The sequence below is a fragment of the Zootoca vivipara genome, chromosome 2, assembly GCF_963506605.1.
Source record: "Zootoca vivipara chromosome 2, rZooViv1.1, whole genome shotgun sequence".
Classification (NCBI taxonomy): domain Eukaryota; kingdom Metazoa; phylum Chordata; class Lepidosauria; order Squamata; family Lacertidae; genus Zootoca; species Zootoca vivipara.
The window spans coordinates 40,860,479-40,885,905 of NC_083277.1; the positions used below are offsets into that span (position 1 = coordinate 40,860,479).

The 25,427-nt window shown below is 43.3% G+C and overlaps 1 protein-coding gene across 5 annotated transcripts in view; it reads left to right on the top strand.

The window, feature by feature from the left end:
* KBTBD12 (kelch repeat and BTB domain containing 12) overlaps positions 1 to 25,427 on the top strand; it is a 62,709-nt gene that overhangs the window by 10,676 nt on the left and 26,606 nt on the right. For 2 of the 5 annotated variants that reach the window (XM_035106453.2, XM_060271410.1), the window contains exons 4-5: positions 3,133 to 3,283; positions 25,144 to 25,341. In XM_035106453.2, coding sequence (XP_034962344.2) covers positions 3,133 to 3,283; positions 25,144 to 25,341 — 349 coding nt within the window. Of the gene's footprint in view, positions 1 to 3,132; positions 3,284 to 3,392; positions 5,413 to 5,614; positions 5,703 to 25,143; positions 25,342 to 25,427 lie in introns of those variants that run through there. The other 3 variants (XM_035106456.2, XM_035106455.2, XM_035106457.2) reach the window with 3 other exon arrangements.

Below are 25,427 nucleotides of genomic sequence, written 5' to 3' on the forward strand. Positions count from 1 at the left end.
CATGGGCGCTTTTCATACAGACGGACAAAAGAACATGCGGTTTTGAGCAATGATTTTTTGAAGACGCTTAATCCTCATGTAATTACAGGCTGCATAAAAATGCCAACTCCTAATCTTACAGTTACACAATATTAAGCCTTAATGGCCTTTTCATGACTTCTGTCAGTTGCATAGTTGAACAATGATTGTTTAATTTAAGTATGGTTTTAGGACTCAGATACAAAAACCCAACAATACATGCCAGTGGTTTTCTGAATGACTCCTTGTCATGTTTTCAAAGTAAGAACCCATCTTTTTCATAATCTGGATAGGACATCCCACATAGGTGTGTTTCTTTATTGTTTCCTTGTGCCTATTTCGCAAGCAACAGGTAAGCTTCACTTGGAAGGGAGAATCCTCCAGATTTAAGGCAGAGAGCCACTGATTTATATCAGGTGGGACAAATAACACAGGGCTAAAAAAATGAAGCAAATACACAGACAGTACCAGTTTCACAATAACAGCCCAGCCCTTCAAAATCCAGAGCCCAAATGGTTCTTTTAAAATAATCATGCATAGACTCTTCTCTAACTAATGTGAAACCCACTGAATTGTCTAAGATGGACTTTCAGACTAAGTGCAGTCAAACTGGCTTTTTTGTGTCCAGACACTTCATTGATGATGAGGTTTTGCTAAGCATCGGCACAGACCTTTCTTTTCGCTTCACACAATGCAACAGAATGGCCAACAACATTATCTAGAGGTAATTCATCTTTTAATTATAATGTTTCTAACTAAGGCCTGACTTGCAGATTATTTTCCTGGCGTGATAACACCATTTCAGCTTTCATGTGGTGAATACTCAATCTGAATATGCATTTCATACAGTGAGTTCATCATATTATAATTTCGTTGGTCTATGCTGGTGTGGTAAATGCCAGCTTTCACTATGTGGGAGTGCAGTTAAATAAAATTGTCACAAGATGAAGTAGACATAGTATAATTACTTTAAGGCAACTTTTCCAGAACAAAGCATAAACTTGAGAATTGGGTCGCAGGGTGACACAGTTCTCTCTTTCATTAAGCTGACCAACATTACGTAATTATTATGGAATTAATAATAAACAAACAAACAATACCGACAACAACCACTTTCAACACACCCGTCATCTCACTACTCTTTGCAATAATCTGGTAACATAGTCCAGTATTATTATGTCTGTATTGCAGATGGTAGGCTAAAGAGCTAAGTGGTTTGCCTAAGAATAAGCTGCAGTGGCATTTGAAGTGGATTTTTCCCGGCTCATCCTCACTTGTTTGCTTTCTTATTAAAAACAGTTATTTTTGTTAACCACTTCCCCACATTAGCTCAATAACTATTCATCCTATGCATTATTATACCCTTTTGAATAACTACAGTAGATGTGGGGAATCTTTGGCCCTCCAGATGTTGCTGAACTGCCACTCCCACCACCCCTTATCATCCCTGGCCATGCTACCTGGGGCTGGCGGGAAGTGTAGCAACATCTGGAGGGCCAAAGCTTCCCCACACCTGAACTACAGTCTATCTAGGTCTTTTCCTTGTCAGCCATAGAAGACAGCACACCCGTTGTTGAAACACCCCTTGTTCTCAGCAATCAACACCATCAGCTTAAGGAAGCACCATTAGCATAGCTGCCAAGTCTCCCGTTTTTCGCGGGAAACCCCCATATTTTAAACCCGTTGCCGCTGTTATCCCAAATAGAGAAAAATCCCGTAAATCCCCCGGATTTCCTACCTGCCAGGGAGGCTCCTTCTGCGCATGTCTGGACATGCGTAGAAGCAACTTCCGGTGCCGCGCCGCTGCTGATCCCGGATTTTTCTTACCGGGAGTTGGAGGGTATGACTATTAGGCTTTGTTCACACACACACACACACACACACACGGGGATCCTGAGATTGACAATAACGCGTGAGTTATTCTTGTTCATATGGCACACAGAAGCCGGTCATACCTTTGCTGGGCTTTTTACTAGGGTGTGTGTGAAAGAGAAAGACAATACATACAAGTGATAGGGGGAAGTGCTTGAGTAAATTCAGATTACATGCAAAATGAAATGTGCATCTATAATAATAATAATAATAATAATAATAATAATAATAATAATAATAATTTATTCCCCGCCCATCTGGCTGGGTTTCCCCAGCCACTCTGGGCGACTTCCAACCGAATATTAAAAACAGTACAGCATCAAACATTAAAAACTTCCCTAAACAGGGCCGCCTTCAGTTGTCTTCTAAAAGTAAAATAATTACGTATTGCCTTGACATCTGCTGGGAGGGCCTTCCACAGGGCGGGTGCCACTACCGAGAAGGCCCTCTGTCTGGTTCCCTGTAACCTCACTTCTCGCAATGAGGGAACCACCAGAAGGCCCTCGGTGCTGGATCTCAGGGTCCGGGCTGAATGGTGGAGACGCTCCTTAAGGTATATCCATCTATCTATCATCTATCTATCATCTATCTAATCTATAGCTTTGACATTAATAAATGATCCCCCTAAAGTGTTCTTTCACAAGTCTTCAAAGCACCTCTGGAAATGTTTGAGCAACCCAAAAAACAACTTATAATTTATTTATTTATTAAATTTCTATACCGCCCTGCATCTGAGGATCACAGGGCAGTTTACAATATAAAAACACAAAAATAACAACATAGTAACAAGCAAAAACAATTACCCATCTCCAGTTTTAAAAGCCATATACAGTATATTGTTTAATTAACCAAAGGCCTGGGAGAAGAGGAACGTTTTAAAATCCCATCTCGGGGGAGAAATAAAGAGGTTTTTTACTTTCTTCTGGAGACTTCACAGCAGCCTTACAAAAAGAGCTATGTTCTGTCAGTGCTGTGTCCGTAGATGGCTTGTTATTACCCAAATCCTCAGCTCCCTAACTGCAGAATATAAATGTGTCGTTATTCATGTGCCTTCCACAATGTATTTCCCAGCCACAAGTCATGGGTGCTGTTAAAGCCTAGTGAGTATGAATCACTTCGCTGCTATAATTGATGTGTTTATGTTATTTATCTGCTCAGCTGCCTTCCATGATTAATAGCATGCAGGCGTGCACGGACGGCTCCAAATGTTGTATTATTATATGGCTGTCATATTTCATACAGATGGATCTTCCTGACGATGAGCCTGATCGATTAAGCAACAGAATGTTGCGCTATGACCCAGGCCAAGACAAATGGACAGAGTGCACGCCAATGAAGTACTCGAAATACCGCTTCAGCACAGCTGTAGTCAACAATGAGATTTATGTCCTGGGTAAGAGCAAACAGATTTTTAACAGATAGGGCGGCCACTTTTTATTTTCGCCAGCAATTTGCCTCTTTCGAAGTGAAAGATTTCACCCCCCCCTCTCTCTGTATTGTAGGTTAAAGAAAAGACACTGGGACAAGAGGAAAGTACCCTTGAGGTCATAGGTAGGGAACTTGTAGCCCTCCAGATGCTTTAGGACTCCAGCTCACATCATCCCCATCAGCATTCAAGTTGGAGTTCAGTAACATCAGGAGGGACACAGGTTTGACACCCATGCCCAAAGTGTTGATAATATAAAGCCATTCTAAAAGGGGCCCCAGGTATCAGTGAGCTAAGAATGGCCCACCTTTCTTTCTGGTAATCAAACAAATATGTATAGGAGCACTAGCAAAATAAGAACAGCTCTCTCCATGTGCATTTAATAATAATAATAATAATAATAATAATAATAATAATAATAATAATTTATTTATACCCCGCCCATCTGGCTGGGTTTCCCCAGCCACTCTGGGCTGCTTCCAACAGAAAAATGAAATAAAATAATCTATTAAACATTAAAAGCCTCCCTAATCAGGGCTGCCTTCAGATGTCTTCTAAAAATCTGGTAGCTGTTTTTCTCTTTGACATCTGGTGGGAGGGCGTTCCACAGGGCGGGCACCACCACCGAGAAGGCCCTCTGTCTGGTTCCCTGCAACTTGGCTTCTCGCAATGAGGGAACCGCCAGAAGGCCCTCGGTACTGGACCTCAGTAATATGTCCAGTAATATGTCCTCCATATTAAGGTGCTCTCCTTTCAGATATTTTTGAAGGGATCACTAATAGCCATTTTAAGGCAAGCACGTTGTAATTCTCCCTTCAAGCATCCTGGAGAACAAACAAGGGATTTTTTTGTTGACACATGATGACACAGTAGTTTCATTCACAACGAAGGAAAGGGGATGGAAGAGAATGGGAATAGATTAGGAACTTTATTGCCCCAATGGGGCCTGAGCATGATTCTTTTCACTGGCATTCTAAATCCATAACTCTAAATCCAGGGGGGTGGGGCTGGATTTAGTCCCTTTTACTTCCCCTCCCTGCTGAATACCTGATCAACATGATTTCTGCTAAGGTCCTAACTACTTGTTATAATCAAATAGAAGCCCAACATGCCTCTTTCTCAGGGAGTGAGTGATTGGGAGCAGAGAATTAATGTGTGCAGAAAAAAAGGCTGAGTCAATTCTCCTTGGTGTTTCTGCCCTCCCAGTCTTGCATCCCAAAGTGGCTTTTCCTGGGAGCAAAAGGCCATAGGGTTAACTTATGCACATTTTCATTTAACATGTAGTTTAGACCTAAAAGGGCTCTGCATGTACACCCTCATTGCTATACGCATGTATCCTTCAGCAAAGGTGTCAGAATTCTGACCACATGGGACAGAATTAGATTTAGTCAATGATAAAGGGTTCATGACTCATACTAGGATGGATGCATAAGGCCATAAGCTTTTCATATCAAATATACAGACCTACCCCGAAACCGAAGTTCATGAAGCATTTGTGCTCGGCCTTCAGTTTTGGATTGAATAAACACAAACTCTTTTCCACACGATCTGTTGCTAATATTCTCTCAAGAAGGAGATTCAGTCCGCAACACATCCTGTCAATTGTCAGTCTGTGCTCCATTTCCTGGTTTTCTCACACAAAATCAGATGTGGGTTTTTTTTTTCCCTCAGCACCACTGCAAACTGCCAAAAAGCAATTGCAGTGGCTTTATTCCAGATTTACACTTCCTAGTGGTATAACAATTTTGGAATGATTTTTAACAGTTTAGGTTGAAAAGTGTCAGCTAGTCACAAAAGATTCAATTTATTTTAACTGTACATATTCACCCCAGGCTTGGGGTGTATGTCTACCCAGCTTTTCTATTTTAAAAGGGTGAGCAAAGAGTGTTATGGTTAAACCAATCTTTACAATAGGGATGGAAAACCCATTGCCCTCCAAATGTTGTTGAACTCCAGCTTCCATCAGCCTCGGCCAGCATGGCAAATACTCAGGTGTGACAGGAGTTGTAGTCCAGCAACTTCGGGAGGGTCACCGGTTGTCCCTCCTTATCTAGTTACAGGCAGAATGTCATTGTTATTACTTTTGCTTTGTGATTCCAGATTGTTGTTGTTGTTGTTTAGTCATTTAGTCGTGTCCGACTCTTCGTGACCCCATGGACCATAGCACACCAGGCACTCCTGTCTTGCACTGCCTCCCGCAGTTTGGTCAAACTCATGTTGGTAGCTTCGAGAACACTGTCCAACCATCTCGTCCTCTGTCGTCCCCTTCTCCTAGTGCCCTCCCTCTAGTGATTCCAGATAACATCATGCAAATATGGCATGCAGTTGGGGGTCTGGTGGGGGCACATTCAGTGACGAGGAACACCTAGATTTACTGCAAGGTGATGTGAGTTATGAATCAGATTTACTGCAAGGTGATGTGAGTTATGAAAGGCTTAGGCAGATCATAACATTGCAACGTGCAAGTTGAAAGTTTTCTTGTGGCGCAATCTTATGCGTGTTTGCTGAAAGTCATCCAATAGAATTCAGTGGGGCTTCCTTCCAGACAGGTTTACATAGCATCGCAGCCTCCTTCTGGCTAGCTCAGCTCTTGATCATTCCTATGACAGCGATGACAGAATGAGAATTGCAAGAGCTGGAGGTGACAGGCCGAAGAATGGTGGCTGCCGTGAGAACAGAAAACTCACAGCTTGCTAGTCTGGGAGCCGTGATTCCTCAAGACATTAATTGCTTCACAAGTGTCAAACAGCTGTGTTCAGAAAAGGATTCACAATGGTTCCCCTACCACCGCCACCCTCCAAAGAGGAACTGTTAGGATTGTGATAGGCAGGAGCTTTCTGTACTGCTGCTTTGGCAGTTTTAGTGCTAAACTGCAAGGGTGGATAGCCGTGCCAGCAGGACTGGGCCAGGAAGACACTTTTGCTGCAGCAAATGGCATTCTCCATCCCGCAAGACAAGATGCCTAGTTCCCAGGGAGCTGTCTATTTTGCCACCTGAAACAGAAACATCTTACAAGGGCATCTTCCCCTTTTTGGTGGCAAACATAAAATACTAATACATTCAGTATTAATTTACTGTCCTTTCATAACACAATCAGCTGCCCGAGGTAGACACCTCGCTTTGCCTACTGGTAGGGCTTGCCCTGCAGAGCAGAAAAAGGAGGGACCATGTTTCAAGGGCTGTTAATCGAACATCAGAATTTTTTTTTTCGAACATCAGAAATTATTTATTTATTTTCAGAAGATAAATATCAATATGTCATCTTGCCTGCCACTATGGCTTGCAGCAACTTTAAAATTACACAGAGATACAGCAGTAAAAGCATCCTAAAGCAAGGGGTTAAACCACTAAAACTTCTCAGTCCAGCAGGTCAATCTCCTTCCAGAGTAAAAATGTATTTGGCCCCATCTGCTGTATACATTTAAGGCCCTGCTGTATGACTGACTTCATGGCTTCCTCAAAAGAATCCCGGGAGCTGTAGTTTGTTGAGGGTGCTGAGAGTTGTTAGGAAACAATTTACAGAATTCCCGGCAAAAGGGATTGTTTAACCACTCTGAAAATTGTAGCTCCGGTTTCCAGAGCGGTGTAACAAGAAATCCCTCTTCCCAGAAAACTCTCGAGAATTATACCTCTGTGAGGGGAACAGAGCTCTCCTAACAACTCACAGCACCCTTAACAAACTACACTTCCCAAGATTCCCATTGGCATGATATTGCTTAAAATTTATAGTGTGGGTGGGGCCTTAGCTGGTGGAAGGCCTAGAGACAGGGGCCAAGGGGATCTTCCGAGATTAGGAGTGACATCATCTAGTACTGGCTTTTATAGCGCTTTTTAACTTTGTTTCCCATTGCTGCTACCCTGTGAAAATATTATTGGCAGTAGGCCTTCCATTAGTGAAATATACTCGGAGTCCTGTAGTGACTTCATGCTCTTTATTGCAGCTTGTAAAACAGTGAATGAAATGCCCCCCAAACCTCAGGCTTTATATACAGTACATTATTTACACAATGAGTCCCGTCTCATTGGCAGATTCTGCTTCCCTCCTGGAATCTGATTGGTCCTTTCCTGCAGGCCAATCAGTTGTTGCATTCTACAATCCAACCAGCCTAATAGGCTGATTAAATTCTTCCTGGAGTCTGATTGGTCTTCTCCTGTAAGCCAATCAGTTGTTGCATTCTAGGATCCTACTTGCCTATTGTTCTAGGATCTAAGCTTAGTACATAACAGTTACCTATTTTATTTGTATACCACTTGGTGTGTTTTTGATCAGTTTATAAATCTTCTGAATAATAAATAAATTGAGCATTTTACTAAACTACCCCTGGATTAAAATCATGTCAAAGTGATAGCTGTGGCTAAGTGGCTGGCACCATGGGAATGTCACTCTGTGAATTTCAATTTATCTCACGGGTACATTTCCTCCCAAAGCAAATGTATAGCCAGAGGAAACCATGCCCGGCTTTCATGTTTTTAATGTGATTGGCAGGCCTTCAATGATCTACATGGGACTCATTCAATGTTCTTAATGCTGCACATGCGGCTCCTTACAACCTTAGTCTGAGGTTTCTGACTTCGGCTACTCAGGCATATAAAATGCTGAAATAGATGGACACAAATCTGATCCAAGGTGACAGTCCCCTTACATTCCGATGAGAATGAAGCTCAGGTTGCTTGGGCATCTGATAGCATTATTAACTGGGAACCTGTGCTGTGTCTTTGATCAGATTTCCTGTCTTGATGCATTGGTTAAAATTCCTCAAGACTCCCTTACTACTTAAATGCCACACAGTCTTTTGAAGGAAATGAAGAGCATTTCCTGAGGTTCCAAACCCTTTATTCTTTTCACAGTATTTGACTGATCTTAGCTCTTTCTCTCCATATTTTCCCAGGAACATAACTATATTTGTTCAGAAGCCCAAGAAAGAGTAGTATTGTGTTCCTAATGACAGAGCCAATTGAATTCAGCCACTTTTTGGAAGAAAACCAGATGGGGGAAGGCACTGTTTGAGGTCATGCATTTTAATCTCTTGCATTAAAAAAGAGAGAGAGGGGCAAAAAAAAAAAATCCTTCACAGCTGAGTCTGTGAAAACTCATTACCAGCAACGGGCAAATTAGAAAAAAAGCCTGGCCAAGGGCACAAACTCAAAAAACACTCCCAGAAGAATGACAGTCTGTGAAATATAAGTCACCAGCAAGGGCTACAGCCTTACCATTAGGGGCGTTCGTGGTGCATTGTTTGCCTGTTATGTAATCCCTGGTTGTTGTTTTTTATAAATAAGAACATACAGAAGGAATTAAAGGAGAAATCCTATTAGAAAAGGCTTGGAAATCAAAGAATCTTTGTTTATCCTCCTCAGTCTGGAATTCTACCTCATTAAAATCCCGTTTTCCCTGGGGCTCTTGCTGAGAGCTTCTTTTTAAAGTTTTAAGCAGTTAAGTGAGGTTCAATTAAATTCTGAATATCTCCATCATAAAATACTTATTTGAAACGGCACCCAGGGATCTCTCCAGAAAGAAAAGTTAGAATAGGCAGGAAGCTGCATTGCTCTGGTAAGCAGGTTTGGTTTGAATAAATTACACTATTTCTAAAGTAAACACATTACTGTATTTATTTTAGGAGTTTCTTAAGAGTGATAGCAGTCTGGGTGTTTGACAGTGAAGTCAGTGATTTACCAAGAGCTGACTGTGAAACAGTAAAAGCTGTGAAAAACTTTGACCCTCCATTTATACACACACTCACTCTCTCTCCTGGGAACTGTAGTTTGTTCAGGATGTTGTGAATTGTAGCTCTGTGCAGGGTAAACTACCATTCCTAGGATTTGGGTGGGATGTGCTTTAAATGTGTGGCGTTTATACAGCCTCTGTCCAGTTTCTGGAGACAAATTATGGGAAGTATTTATGTGGGCTTTTGTTTGCTTTACCTAGCCCAGTTTTCTCCCTCTGTCTTGCTGCCAAGCTCACTAAACCAATTGTGCGGCTTAGCGCACACTTATCCTGTGATCCCAACCACATTTACTTTGGAGCAAGTCCTATTGATGTTGGTGGGATTTACTTCCAGATAAGCATAGTCTGCAGCCTTTCTGGCCCAAGGGGCAACCGTAACAAATTGAAATGCTTTCCCATTTCAGACTTATAAGAGCTTGCCAGGTCTCTCTTTATTGCTCCTTTATTTCTCCATGAACCAGTTATGCAGAGCTGGTTTACAGAGAATGAGAGAGCAATGTATGGGCTCAGGCTCTCAGCTTGACTGCTGGGACTAGTGAAGAGAAATGTTACAAGAGAGATTACAGCTATTAAACCCATTGTGTATTCCAAAGATCAATTTAACAGTGAATTATTTGGAGAGAGAGAGAGAGAAAGATTAGTTTCTCTCCCTTGCTCACAAACTGTGCTCAGTTGAAGAACTTTCCCTCCTTTTCTTCTTCCATTAAAGAAGCAGCACTAGTTGTAAAGCATTATTAAAAAATAAAATAAAACCAACAACTCACTGATTGCAATTAATGAGCTTAATGAGATCAGAGTTACTATAGTCTCCATTTGACATGGAATTCAAGGTGTCGTTTTTTGAAAAAGGTAGGGAATGGACAAAAGGTCAAACGTTTCAAAAGAAATGTTTGTTGCTCATGTCACCTTGTTGAGGTAAGACATTGGGCTGGGGAAATTGAAGGTTGTTTGTTCTGTTTTGTTTGTTTGTTTATACATTTCTATCCCACTTCTCCTACCAGGAGTTCAGGGTGGTGTGGTGCATTGTGGGCCATGCACTGTTCTGTGGGGTGGCTTTGGCTCTAGTCTATTAATTTTAAAAAGTAGACAATTCTGAAGATGCTGGTAGGAGTAGAAACCTGACTCTCTGGCCAACCACACAGCCTCTCCTGTTTCCGCCAGGTGCACCACACAGATTCCTAACACCTGTGCCACTTCTAGTACCTTTGCTGCAAGCTGGCCAGCCCTGCAGTTCAGAGCTGAAACGCTGAGGACAATATCCTCATAGCTGCCAAGTTATCACTTTTCTCGCGAGGAAGCCTATTCAGCATAAGGGAAAATCCCTTTAAAAAAGGGATAACTTGGCAGCTATGAATATCCTTTCACTGACACCACATTGTGTTTTAACATCCAAAGCTTCTTTGCTAACCCCAGTTTCTTAACGGCTGTGTCTTCCTTCCCATTTATATATATGCGTTTTATAAACACAGATTTGTTAAAATTTAAAATCCATTAAACTCATTGCTTGCAGAGCGAAAACGCTTTTTGATTGCGGAGCTATCCAAGCGTGATATAGAAAGCTCAGAAGCATTAATGGCTTTGATAATACAAAGATGTCTCTGCTGGTTTGCTGTAGTTATGCTGTGACATATGAACTATTTCCCAGATAAAACAAATAATGTTCTTTCTTCACATTGAAGGAGGAGGGGAAAGTGTATTTATGGCACTAGGGAACGCTGTTTGGACTAAAAATCTGCCTCCTTTTACATGATAAAAAGACAAGCCCAGACACATTGGGTGGTATTAAGTAAGTTTTCTCAGAGTAACCCTATTGAAATTCATAGACCTAACTTGGGGCTCCTCCACACTTTTGTTTGCTCTGTCACTTTCCCCTGGGAAAACCCACTGTTTAGTGCTGAATCAGAGCAAATGGCAATCAAGTTTTCTGCGGGTTGCCGTTTGTTCTGATTTGTTGTTAAAAAGTGGGTTTTCCAGGGGAAAGCAGAGGGGCAAAGACAAAACTGCTTGGACTTCTGCTTAGAAAGCACAGGCCAAGAGGAAGTGTGGACGAGCCCTGAGTCTGAGTAAGACATAGCTGAATATCACCCATAGTGAAATATTTCAGATATTCAGGCGGCATACACAGCACACCATACATTTAAAACAATGAATTGTGAAAACTGTAGTTTGTTCAGAATGCTGGGAATTGTAGCTCTGTGGAAGGTCAACTACAGTTCCCAGGATTTTTTTGGGGGGGGGGGAGATGTGCACTTCAAATGTATGGTGGGTATGTAGGAAGCCTTTGTCACGGCTAAAAATTGGCTTCTTCTTCTTTAATGCTAACAGAACTAAGTCAGCATGAGTCAGCGGCCTACAATGACTCATGCAACCTTTCATCTAATTGTACCTGTATATATAGAGTGGTCAATGTTAGTGCTGGGTGTTGGGTTTGTTGGTTGGTTAGAGAAAGATGGTAGTGTTGATGTGTGTACAGTTGGTCGGTCGTTTTGCAGATAAAGACTTTTAAGAATAAAAGCAGAAAATACTCCGCAAGGACTCTCTTCTCATGCCGACACGGGTCTGAGGACCAGGCTGAGAAGACAAAGGAAGTCAGGACCTTTGTTTTTTCAAACACTGTGTTATGTACTGAGCTGAATCCTAGAACAATAGGATTCAGAATCAGCAGTCTGATTGGTCCGCAGGAGCTACCCAATCCAACTCCAGGTGGAAGTGAATCCGCAACCTGATTGGCTTGCAGGGGCAGCCAATCAGGCAGCTGGCAGGAGTGAATTTGCAACCTGATTGGCCTGCAGGAGCAGCCAATCAGGCTGCAGGCAGAAGTCAATCCACAACCTGACTGGCCCACAGGTATAGCCCTGAAGTAGCCAATCACGCAAGGCCCATTGTGTAAATAATGTATATAAGCAGATGGTTTTGGGAAAAGAGCCATTCTTCTTCTCCTGGTTGACTATGAGCTGAATAAAGAGCATGAAATTCACTCTCGACTCCGAGTATATTTCACACTGGCAGCCTTTTTTCTGACCTAAAAGCTTTCCAGTTGCATGGGGATTTTGATGCAGAAGCCATCCCCTGCACACATTCTCCAGGCGGCAGAGCTGCAAGAGAAAATGCGTTCTTGAGCTACAATTCCCAGGGTTCCTGGGAGGAGGAATGGACTCTTAAGCCACTCTAGAAACTGCAGCTCTGTGAGGGGAATATGGGAGTCTCTAAACAACGCTCATCAGCACTCTTAACAAGCTACAGTTCCCAGAATTCTTTGGGGAAAGCCATGGCTGTTTAAAGTGGTGTGGTACTGCTTTCAATCATGGAAAGGTCAGCAACAAACCGCATATCCTAGTAGAAGATGGGGGTTTCTGGTCACTGTTGATCCATAGGCCTAATGCACTATCAAAATGGGTAGATGTGGGGAATGAACTGTTGTACCTAAGCAGCACCAGTAGCTCAAAAACAACAACAGCCCTTTGATGACATACTTTCTTATTTTGGGGACTGTCCTGTTGTTACTGTCACTCCTAGAAGACGCACCGGGAAATGTCATGGGCAGAGCATATCCACACAGGTGTGTACTGTGTGCCTCTGTTTCTTCCGGCACTTTTGCTGAAGATATGCACATGATTGCTCAGATTCTAACATTACTTCATCCCTATCAACAATGCTCAGTTCAAAGGGTATGTGAGACACTTCTTTCATTATTTCCTGCTTACCTGCATCATTTTTAACCGCAGTTTGCCATACATTAATCCAACATAAAATCGAAAATGTAAATCATCATAAAACAGTCAGTTAAAATAACAGAAAGCATTCCACAGAAGAAGGTGACTGCATGGCATCATTCTTCCCCCCCCCAAAAAAAGGCCTGGAGAAAGAGGTGTGCCTATACCCATTGATGAAAAACCAACCATGTTGGTGCGAGATTCACCTCAGACAAGGGGCCACCACAGCAAAGACCCTTTCTCACGCATCACTGCCCTGGAACTTTATTTGGAGGCAGTATTGCACTGGAACAATTGCATTCCACTGTTCCCTTGGAAAGAATATTGTGTTTTCCCAGCTACAAAATATTGCATGTTACGTGCGGGTGCTGCTGGTGGTGGGAATACTATCATAACAGCAACATTCCTTTGAGGAAATACATTTGGATCTGCCACAATAAATTGTTATCAACTGATTGCCTAGGGAAACCCTTATTTGTGTAAACTCAAAAATCCTTATTTGCATAAACTCAACCCAAGAGAAACATCAACACAGGAGAAAAAGGACATTGAACATTGAAAAATTAATAATAATCTTGATGCACAGCTGCTAAGTGGGACTCTTCCCTTTTTTTATTTATAATGATACCACCAACTCATAAAACAATCAAAGCAGTGCAGACCCTCCAAGTGCCCCTATTTTCCAGGGACATCCCTGATTTAGAGCTGTCCCGGTTTCTGATTTGATCCTGAAATATCCCGCTTTTCATTGGAGAAATGTTGGAGGGTATGGAATTATCCGACCCCCGAGCTTTTTGACGGCAATCCTATGTAGGGTTTTTTTTTTTAAGTGTTTCATGTTTTACCGTGTTTTTATATATGTTGGAAGCCGCCCAGAGCGGCTGGGGCAACCCAATAAGATATGTGGGGCATAAATAGTAAAATTATCATTATGAAATGGGATGTCCCTGTTTTCATCGGAGAAATGTTGGAGGGTATGGCAGTGTACAACAAAATGTATACAATAAAGCACTGTTAAAATAAAGCACTGGCTAATAATCGAAAGAGTTTTAAGCAGCTGCTTAAATAGGTCTGTCGGCATAACAAGGTCTTCAAGAGATGCATGTCGAATCTCAGCTGGAAGAATGTCCCACAGCATGGGACCAGTGACACTAAAGGCCCACAACTTCTAGTTGAAGCCAGTTGGGCCTCTCTAACACATAGGACACCTAAGCACGCTTCTCCAGATGATCATAGCTGGTCACAATTATATATCTTTTGGTGTTGCCCTTCAGCACCAGCATGCAGAGAGGACTTTTGGGGTGGAGAGAGCACAGCTACCCTTCATTGCAGGCAGAGAACAGGTTCCCTCCAAAATCAACAAGGAGCTTTGTGCCACCTTAAAGACAAGCACATTTCATTACAGCATAGATTTTCAAGTCTGTGGAAGCTTGTACTTCAATAATAATAAAAAGTGTTAGTTTTAAAGGTACTGCATGACGCTTGGTTGATTTTGCTGCAATAGACAAGCACGGCTGCCCCTCTGGCAAAAATGCTCCATCCAGGGCTCTTTGTTATATTGCAGTGATGATCATATCTCTTATTAGGATTTAGGCTGGAGTTGTTGGCTTCCATAGCAACAGAACGAAACCTAAAGGGAACAAAAGCTTGCCTTGGTCTTTTCCTGGTGCATTCACCTGTTTTATCTGCTGGTTCTAGAAGTCTTTGAGGAGCTTCAAGCTATCCCTTAGGAATGCACAGAAAACTGTAGTGAAGGCTAGATGCCTTCTACTAGGAATTGCATTCATTTAAAAGAACCTTGCAAGGGCACTCACTGCTTACTGTACGTTTGTGAAACCATTGAAAACATGGATGTGGTCCGGTTTCTCTGTCCCATCCCAATTATTTTATATCTGTCAGGCATATAACTGGGGAGAGGGAATGTGTTTGGAATGAAACTACAATTTGAGTCCTCTGTCGTGGTAAATCTGGGTCACACAGGAAACAAGCAGGTATTCTGGAATCAGACGGCCTTTCCCATAGGAGCATACCCGTAAGGCAAATGCAAGTCAAACTATTCATCAGGGTGTCATTAAATTTATTTATTTTGAACTGCATTCCCCTCAAAAATATTTTCCAAGCCCCCACCATAATTGAAATTGGTTTCTTTCCAAGTAGTTACCATCGTTTTCTAATGAGGAGGTGTCCAATCTCCCTCCCTGGGCTTACGCACGCAGCAGTACATAATGATTTTGAATTCCCTGTCAAAGCTGACTTTTCACTATTAAGAGGACTGTAATTCTGTTCCAGTTCAACATAAATCACCTGCTTGGCTTCCTGTTTCCGGCAGTGATAAATGGCTGACTCCCATACGATTGGACCCCAGTCATGCCAGTAATTCAGGGTGTATATGGGGGTAATTAGCCCTGACAGACTCCCCAGGGTGGGGGAGGACTGTCTCGTAGACCCGCAGATTGTCCGAGATTGCCAGCTTGCATTGTGCAAGAGGTAGGACACGGTCCCAGAGCACGACACGGCTGGCACTCTCCGAAGCCACTCTTATAGCCGGAAATATCTGTTTGATAAAATAATCAGATTTGGACAAAACAGACATAGTCTGGACCGAAGAAGCCCAAGAAAAAACCTGCAGAATTGTACAGTCCCTGGCATTTAAGCTCGAACTTCAAAGAGATTCTCATCATGGTGTTTGGATTACGGAGGATGTTATGTTCTTTTTCTTCTTCTCAACACTTACAATTGGTCTTCTACACCAAGCCTCATTAAGAAACCTAATTTATTTTGAGGAGTACAGATGGACTTCTATTTATAATTAAATATTCAACTGCGCAGCTTTATTAGGTTTGAAAGACTTGATAAAGAAAAGAAGAAACAAGATGGCGCTTGTTACTCAGCACAGAAAAATGAGAGTTCCTCCCTGTTTCGAGGGAAGTGGGAGATGTTTGCTGGCTGACTTTGTAGTGATTTGAGACAATAATTTGGGACAATATTTGCATCTGTTTGCAGAATTTCTTCATTAAATGTGTGAGAGAAGGCTAAATGGATGTCTGGCAGCCGCCCACCTGTGTGGTCTCCAAAAGCCGACTGATCGTCAAATGATTTATATCTGTGGAATAGAGTTCATTTACATTGCAATATGCAAACAGAATGCCTAACATCAAAGACAAACTTGGACAACAGCCCAGATGGGAATAACTCAACCATTTAACAACATGGGAGTTGCTGCATCCTTAAACTTTAAAAGAAGACTTGGATAACAGCCCGGATCAGGAGATTGAAAGGAAGCCAGGAAAAGCTGCACTGGCAAATAGACAGTTGGAAAAATATATATTTACAAATAAAGCTGTACTCGATGGATGTAAGGATATATGATTTTGGACATGATTGAGAATCGCATAGCCAGGGACGGAATGTGATAAAATCAGAATGTGGAAAATAGGAGAACAACAGAAGAAGGCAGGAATGAGACATGAGAGGTGTTCTTCAAGAGGTCCAGACTGTGGAAAGCCTGGAAAAAAATTAATAATTAATAATTTGGACTATCATTTGGTTCTTCTTTTTTTTTAGTTTAGATGTTAATTGGCAGTTTGTATTGGAAAAATAATAAAAATGATTTAAAAAATATATAAATCCCCTTTGTTTCAGAACTGCAGTGCTGCAAAATTATTCTCTTTTGACTGCAATTTTCATTTTGAAATAACAAGTGACAGAGGAAGTACCTGCAATGAGGGACCTTTTGAAAATGCTGTTTGGAGCAAATGAAGGAAAGAACCTTGAAGATAGTTCCCTTGACTTGTCACTCACAGCCCTGACTGCATCAGAACATTTTGTGAAGATGCTCCCAGGCTGTCACTATTTTCAGGTGGGATTCACTCACATCCGAGCTAATGCAAGCTGATTTAAAGCTCTTGCAAAGCAAACTAGTTTCTCCAAAAGATCAGACTTTTTGCAATTAGTCCGCTCACCTCTCTTGGTGCAGCGGTGTTGCTGGACAGAAGAGGCTTCATTGGGGCCCCCACGGTGGAATTCAAACGGCAGTGCCCTTCCTGATAGGCGGAGGGGGCATATACCTCCACCGTCTATCAGGAGCTGGATCTTAGCCTGCACCCTGCATTGGCTAATGGGGATGCAGGCTGAGATGTGGGCGGAACCAGGGCAGAGCCAGTGGAGCTGATGGTGGACTTCCCTAGGATCCACCCCTTGCCCATTTAAGCAGCCCACACCTGGGGCACAGCCTGTTTGTTCCTGCGTCTGGGTTTTCCCCCATCCCACCCACCCACGGTTTACGCTGATAGGCAATGACTTTGCTGTGGCTACAGTGGTCGCTGTTCTTTACAGGGCCAGGTTGGAATTTGCCCACTGGGCTAACTGGCACTGACCCAGTGGTTTTGCCTACCTCATAGCAATCCGTCACAACTGGTTGAGCATTGGGGCAATCCCTTGTTTTGGACGGAGGGGAGGTTGCAGACCCCGCCTGCCCCTCCAAACGCAGCGGTATCCCGTTAAAGGGATTGGGGGGGCAGAGCCAAAGGCACTCCCCCAGATGGTGGTCCCTGCGGGAGTCACCCTATTTGATGTAAGTCTTCGGAACCCCCGCTTGGATTGACGATGCGTCACTTCTGGCAGGCAGGCTGGAAGTATTTAGATTGCCCCTTGCCGAAGCCAAACCTCTTTCATCTGTATTAAATAAAGTTGTGGCCTGTTTTTACCCAAAACCCCAGTCTGATGGGTCTCTTATTTATATGGGTTGGGGTATGGGAAGTCCGATGCCTTGACCTGCAAGGAAAGTGGTGGGGAAATGGACTGGAAAGTGTTGGATAATACTTGCTTGATGCAATGTTGTGTGCGTGTCCACAACAGAGCTTCCTGTGGGTTTGTGGCCCCTTGCAAGCTCATGAGGACTGTGCCCTGCGGACGGGAAGTGGGGAAGGCGGCAAACAGGTGGAAAAAATGGATACAACAACATTCTGGAATTGAAAATGGCCACCACGTTATTGATTACAGATGTAGGTAGGCATTGGCTTACGCATTGGGCATGTAGCCTGACTCACCCTCCTGCCTGAAGTTGTTGATATGGGTTGTGCCTGGGTTAAGGGTTGCCTCAAGATGCAGATCAACTAAGCTGCCCCCACCCCCGGCCACCATTGGACGTTCTATGGCCCGTCCACTCCCTATTTGGGCTTCAGGACAGAATCTTCCACCCAGACACATTTACTGGGGTACACTGAGATATTGCAAGGGGATAATGCACCATCTCACACACCCATTCTGGGAATATACCAAGGATTCAAGACAATGTCTTATCCACCACTTGAGCCGGCCCCTACTTTGCTGGCTCGCCACCAAACCCACCTACAACTCAACCAACTCCACAGGCCCCAGTACACATCTAGCAACCAACTCTCGTTGTCGGCAGGTGATAAGTGCCTGCCATCCGGATGATACAAGTCCTTCTTGACAAATGCAATGCCTGGGTGCCGTACGACTCTACCACCCAGGCGCTCCACACGGCTTTGTTCACCTTCCACAGGGCATGATTGATATGTGCAGGCTCCCTTGAGCCACACCATTGCTGTTGTTGCAGGAAATGCCCATGTTCTGCCCCATGCCAATCTCCCTCAGAGTTTCAGCCTCATCACAGCCGTGTTGCCGCATCAAGATCTGCCGCCGACTGTGCTGCTGACACTCTGTGCAACTGGCCAAAATACTACAGTGGTGGACCCTTGTAAATTCGGGTTTACATGCCACAAAAAAATAACCCAATAAGCTGGGGGGGGGGGGGCTTTCCACTTGTCCTGTACTTTCCAGGCACAGTTACAGGTAGGTAGCCGTGTTGGTCTGAGTTGAAGCAAAATAAAAAAATAAAAAAATTCTTCAGATATCTGAAGAAGTGTGCATGCACACGAAAGCTCATACGAAAATAAAAACTTAGTTGGTCTTTAAGGTGCTACTGAAGGATTTTATTTTTATTTTTCAAGGCACAGTTACAGGTAGGTAGCCGTGTTGGTCTGAGTCGAAGCAAAATAAAAAAATTCCTTCAGTAGCACCTTAAAGACCAAGTTTTTATTTTGGTATGAGCTTTCGTGTGCATGCACACTTCGTCAGATACACTGAAACAGAATCCACCAAACCCTTATGTATATTCAGAGGGTGGGGGTGGGGGTGATGGGAATGGGTGATGGGCTGATGGGAGTGGTAAACCTGTAGATGGCTGTTAACGACTGCTGATGACTGCAATTGGTCCTGGGGGGGGGGGGAAGCAAGGGCTGAGGCGCTAAAGAAAGCTTGATCATGCATAATGAGATAAAAATCCAATGTCTTTATTCATCCCAGGTGGCTCCATGGTTTTAAGCTTGGTAATGAGTTCCAATTCAGAAACTTCTCTTTCCAGTCCGTTCCTGAAATTTTTCTGTAATAAAACAGCTGCTTTGAGATCTTGTATAGAATGTCCTGGGAGATTGAAGTGTTCTCCTACTGGTTTCTCTGTCTTGTGATTCCTGATGACAGATTTATGTCCATTTATCCTTTGGCGTAGGGTTTGGCCTGTTTGTCCAATATAGAGAGCTGAAGGGCACTGTTGGCATTTGATGGCATACACAATGTTAGAAGATGTTTCCAGGCACAGGTCTGAGTGGTTTTCTGTTTGCCCCACTGCTTTCCTGGGGAAAACACACTCTTTACTGCTCAATCAGAGCAGATGTTAATCCACGGGAAACCCGACTGGCGTTTGCTCCAATTCAGCGCCATAGGGCAGGTTTCCTCCGGTGGTGGGGATCTGCAGGAAAGTGAAAGTGTGGGTGAGCCCTCAGTTAACCTGTCTGTAAAAGGGGAACAAAGCTGACAAAGTATTGCCAATTACTGTGACAACAGGATTAATGTGAAGACATGAGTTCAGAACTGCGAATGACGCTGCACCTATCAATCCGTGCCATTGTAAGGGCAATGATACAATTTGAGTCACGATACCGACAAGGAGGAATGGAGTGCCCAGCAGGCTCCTCCTCCTCCTCCTCCCCCAAACAGCTTCATCCTAGTGAGGGACTGATAGATGCTTATAAAATGTGAATTTAATTAGCAAGGTTGTGCCCAGCTAAAGAGGATGTGAGGGGCTTAGTCTGAAGCGTACATGAAAATGGCCAAAGCCAGCTGTAAGAAAGATGCTGTTAAGGAGCTTTCCTTCTTTATCTGCCTAATTTACCAGCTGGCCAGACAAGGGCACTATATAAATCAGAGAGGTGGCATGTACTTGCCACTCTGTGACTACAAACAAAAGGCAAGGCATTAAAAAAGCTTGTTCCTCAAAGCCTTATTTATTTATTTAATCCACCACCACCCCTTTCTTCCTTCAGGGAGCATGGGATGGTTCTTTTACCTGCCCTTGTCATTTTATCCTCACAGCTGGAGTGGAGCAAGCAGGTTGCATTGCTCTGTTGACCAAGAAAAGGCAGAAGGCCTGGCTCCTAGTATTTATAACAGCTCCTGGCCTTGTACTGTACACCACTCTGAGATTGAAGCAGTCTGTGACAGCTCACCAGCCAAATCCCTGTTGCCTAAGGTTTTCCAAGACCAAGCAAAGCAAATGAGCAAGTCACTTCTAGGGATTCTACTGAAGATGTTTGGAAACCGTATCTTCAAAAATGTGCATTTTGCTACTTCAAATATTTACATTTCATGAATGTGTAAGGTTGTGGGTTTTTTTAAAAAAAAATTGCCCATCTTATTCTGAAAGCATTAAAAGAGCCTCAAAATTCAGTGCACATTAATCAAGTTCTTAGATGGAGTTACAAAAGCAGAGAATTTTAAGAAGCCCAGTGGGCAGAGAAGTTCCCAATTGTTGTTGGGTACAATTTCAATTTGCTTCAGCAAGCAAATATGCATAAACAAATAGGTACTTTACCTCATAAGCAGATATCATTGGAGACTGTGACAAGAGATATTGCAGCCTGGAGCTATAAATGGAAAAAAATGAATCTGCTCTAACTGGCTTTGAATCAAGTCCTAAGACCACCATATGCTGCTGAACCACTTAATTACAGTATATAATGAACCTGTTTTAAATGGGAAATCTCCAAATGATCATACTGTGAGAAGGGGAAAAAAAGACTTTGTGTGTCATAGGGAAATCCTTCATTTTATTGCCTCCTAAAGTGAACCCTCATTTTCTCCAGTAAGTGAAGAAGCGGTAACTCAGTAGAGTTTAGAGAATTTGCTCACCAAATCTTCCACACAACAAATTCTTTCACTATTTAGGGTTGATACAGAAAGCACCTGTTTTCTTCTCACCCAAAATGTGGGTTCTGCTAATGCAGGAACAGATTTGAGAGCCTGTTGAAAATCTGGCCCTCCTGTGGCAATCTGAGAACACAGCTGTCGTTTTATGTTTAGAACTGGTCACTCCACCTCTCCTAAATAATGATCCTTTGGCGTGGAAATAGTATCAATGCACATTATATGGTGCTGCATTCAGCAGTGTAGATGCAGAAGTTTCTGGGTCATGCCAGCACATTCATCTCTGCTATTTAACGATTACAGATTGCCCACCTAGAAAACAAAAAAAATTGTAAGCAGCCCTATTGAAGCCAACAGGGCTGCTCTAAAATAAGTTCAATTGTGTATTCCATGAAGGTCATTCTTATTCTGTGCTAGCATTGCCAAGATTTTGAGAGGAGGGCTATGCTGAATGTCCTGCTGGCATCTCTCTGCTCCCACCCGCAAAACAAGTGCTGAAACAGAGTTGAAATAAGTGTGTGTCGCGTGTGAGCAATCTAACTGTTGAAGGATAAGAAAATACATGTTCTGTATATGATGCCTTACCTCCTGCTGGGTCAAAATTGAGGAGGACAACTTTGGAATCAGCCATGGGCATTCAGAAAGAGTGGACCTCTAAAGCTTTGAATGGATCTGTTTCTGTGCTTGTGAGATGTGCCAAGCACCGAGGAGAGTCTGAATGCACTGCGGGACATTTTGCTCTGAACCACAGCAACACTGATGCTCCAGAGTGTACTGTTAGCAGCATACGGAGTGAGTTTATGGAGGATGCCTCTGGGGTGCTGCAATTCTGTCCTAGCCAATCAACGCTGAGCTCAGACCTCTCAATTTACTGGTAATTGGTAGAGTTTCTTTTGTTCAACAGGAGGATTATAATAAGCGTGCTTATTAGGGCTTGGCAAATTGTTGTAGGGGTGACATGAAATTATATTGTTATGTAGGCGTTTGTGTGGCATTATCCAAACATATATCTTTCCCTCCAGCAGGCAATTCATTCTTATGATACCTGAGAATGGAGAATCATTCGTTCTGTGCCTCCATCATATCACTTTTGTCAGGGGAGGGGTCCATAGCTCAACAGCAGAGCGATACATACAAGAAGCCACAGTAGCAGAGCTCACATACGGAGGGCAATAGGTTCATTTCCTGGCATCTCCAGTTAAAATAACGCCAGGTATTAGAGCTAGGAAATACCACTGCCTGAAAGCCAAACCAGATGACAACATAAGAAAGGGCTTGGTGGTGGGTCAGACCAAAGGCCTATCTAGTTGAGTGTTCTGGCCAATCAGCAGCCCACAAGCAGGAGTCGGACTTGAGCACAATGGGCATGGGGGGTTAACTGTTTGTTCCCCACTGGTCTGATTCACAGGCAGGGGGAGCATGATTAGCTGCATTGGCAGGAAAGCTCCCATTTGCTATCTGGCTGGAATGAGTGCGTTGTTATGCTCCCTGAGCGCTTTAGGCTGTGTGGATTCAAGTAGCAAGCCACGTGAAGGAAGAGACTATCAAACTTCAAAGTTATTTATGCCTCCATATCAGTACATGTGCAGAGCAATCCTGTGGATATGGAAGTAAGCCCCATAGTATTCAGAGGAACTTACTCCCAGGCAATTGTGCAGAGGATTGATCCCAACTCATACGATTTTTTTAAAAGCTTTGCTGTTGACTTTTTATGGGACATATATTTCTTCCAACTTAAGTACGTGGACATTTGCAGTGCTCAGCTAGCAATATAATTTATTCTGCATTCCTTATTGGGTAATATGCTAGCATCCTTTAAACATGGCCTCCATCCAAAGGCTGAAAATAGTTACACATTCAGATACAGATTTCCTCCGCCCAATCATCCAAGCCCAAATAGTGCTTTAATACCAGACTACTCGTCACTCAGCCAGATATCCCCCATTTAAAATTAATGTGCTTTTGTGCAAACATCCACTTTCAGATATGTGAACATTTCATTCCGTGTTAAGTAAACACTGCATGCCTCTTGGTACATGAAGTGAGTTTTTAGCCCCAACATAAAATACATGCAAGTTTTGATTGCTACAACTGAGGGCACTTCCTACCTTATGTACCACATTCAGAAGCCTGTGTGTGCTTCAGGGTGTGTGTGTGTAGCTTCTGTACCAGCAAGCTGACCCATTCTCTTCAACAGAACTTGCAGTTCTAGGCATGATTTCCTTTAAGCCCACTGAGCTCTCTCATCCATTGGTTTGAATGTGAAGAGTTCCATGTGTGCATTGGAGCTCTGACCCTACAAATAAATACTGGCCCGGGGTCCAAGCAAACTTTTAGCTCACCCACAAAAGTCTCACAATAGAAGTTCCTGGAAACAGCGGACATCACCCTAGTCTCTCACTCTAGACTTGCTTTTCTTGTGCAGGCCCAAGGTGGACAGGACTTCCTCAGGCTGCCCACAGCTGTGTCCCACTCAGCTGGACTCCCCACACCCAGTTCCGGGTACAGCAGATTGAACACAGCCTAAGTTGTGTTGGCTTCAATCAGACTAAAAATGCTTAACTTTTGAGCATCTTCCCCATTATGAATGATGCACCATTTGAGCTGGCCGTTTATAATTTGGGCAACCACTGTGGCCACATCTTAGTACAGTCATACCTCGGTTTACGATCGCTGCAGTTTGCGATCGATCGGTTTCCGAACGCCGTGGACCCGGAAGTGCTTACATCCGGGTTCCGTGGCGCAGAAGCAATCTGCGCAGCACGCGCATGCACAGAAGCAATCTGCGCAGCACACGCATGCACAGAAGCGCTCTATCGGCGCTTCGCGCACATGCAAAAGAGGCGCTCCATTTATGGACAGCTCGGGGAGCGACCGGCTCCCTGCAACCAATTGAGGTCGTAAACGGAGGTACCACTGTAAAATATATTGGCGTTTTCAAAATGTACTTCTTGTTACATCTGGCTTTGATAAAGAGTTGTGGGACTTCTCTTTCAAAGAGGCAGTGAATTCATGATTTGTTTAATTAAGAGGCATCTAAATAGGGGCTATTTCCAGCTGATCCATTTGTGTGTGTGCTCGCACAAAAAGTCTGCATTTGTTTCTTATCTGTTGCACACAGTCCACATTCTTCCTTCAGGGGTCAGTTCACTTCTGCTGTGGGGATATCATATTTTCCCAGCACTCAAACTAAAATATTTTGTACCTTGGAAAACGAGACGGTTCTCCCCAGATACCACATTCCTGGCTTTGGTTGCGGCAATGAGGAATGTGGTTCTGCCAGTGCAATAGACAAATTTATTATTCAGAGCCTGTGTGTGTGTGTGTGTCCCTTAATGATGGTGTGTCCAGCCATAATTTTGAAAAAGGAAGGGGCAAAGAGCAGCAAGGTATACCATACCACCTTCTGACCATTTCTTCATTCATACATTCACTTGTCCAGCCTTAATTCTTTAGGTGTGCAGTGCTTTGCCTCTCTTGCTATGCAATGCACACCCAGCCTGGTTTTTTTTAAGGGGTGAGCAACAGTTTGAGTTTCCCCAGCACACCAAAACCATTTGGTCCTCTCTTCTCCTATTCATATGCACATAGGACAGAATAAGGAACCTGGAGTCCTCCAGGTGTTGATGGATGGACATTTTTTAAAATAATATTTTTGACATACAAGTTTTCCAATATACCAGACTTGCACAAAACAACAGATTAAAAAAGTGTGTCTGTGTGTGCTACTCTCCGCCATAGCAGCAGCCACAAAGGACCACCTCACCAAGCAAGTATGGGGTGTGTTCATAGAAGACACTCAGCAAAATGTCACCATACACGTTAAACACACACACACACACACACACACACACCATACAATGCAGTACACCCACAGTTGGGTAACATGCAATTTTATCTTGGATTCCCCCCACCCCCGTACCTCATTATCCATAGATCAGGAAAATATGAATTAAATGTATGGGGAATGTACACTGCCACTAGGATGAGGATAATGTTGTGTGGATGACGTGTAAGACATGCACACATCATATGAATCAAATCAACTTTAAACAGCCTTATGTACACAGTGTAGATCTGCTATGAAGAGCCATTGGTAGAAATGCATTCATCCATGTTTTCTGCCATCATTAATGTATGTCTCTGTCTGTCTGTCTCTACAGGTGGGATTGGCTGTCTTGGTCAAGACAGAGGACAGTCACGGCAATGTCTTGATGCAGTGGAGATCTATAACCCTGAAAGGAATTTTTGGAGAGATGGTCCTCCCATGCCCTATCCTCTTCTCTCCTTGAGAACTAACTCTACATCTGCTGGTGCCGTGGAACGGAAGCTCTATGTCTGTGGGGGATTTCGTGGAGCAGGTACTGAATAAATCCAAAGAGAATATGGCTGTTTTTGTAATATGCATTAGGAGCCACCAAGGTAGCTGAATACAAATTCCATCATC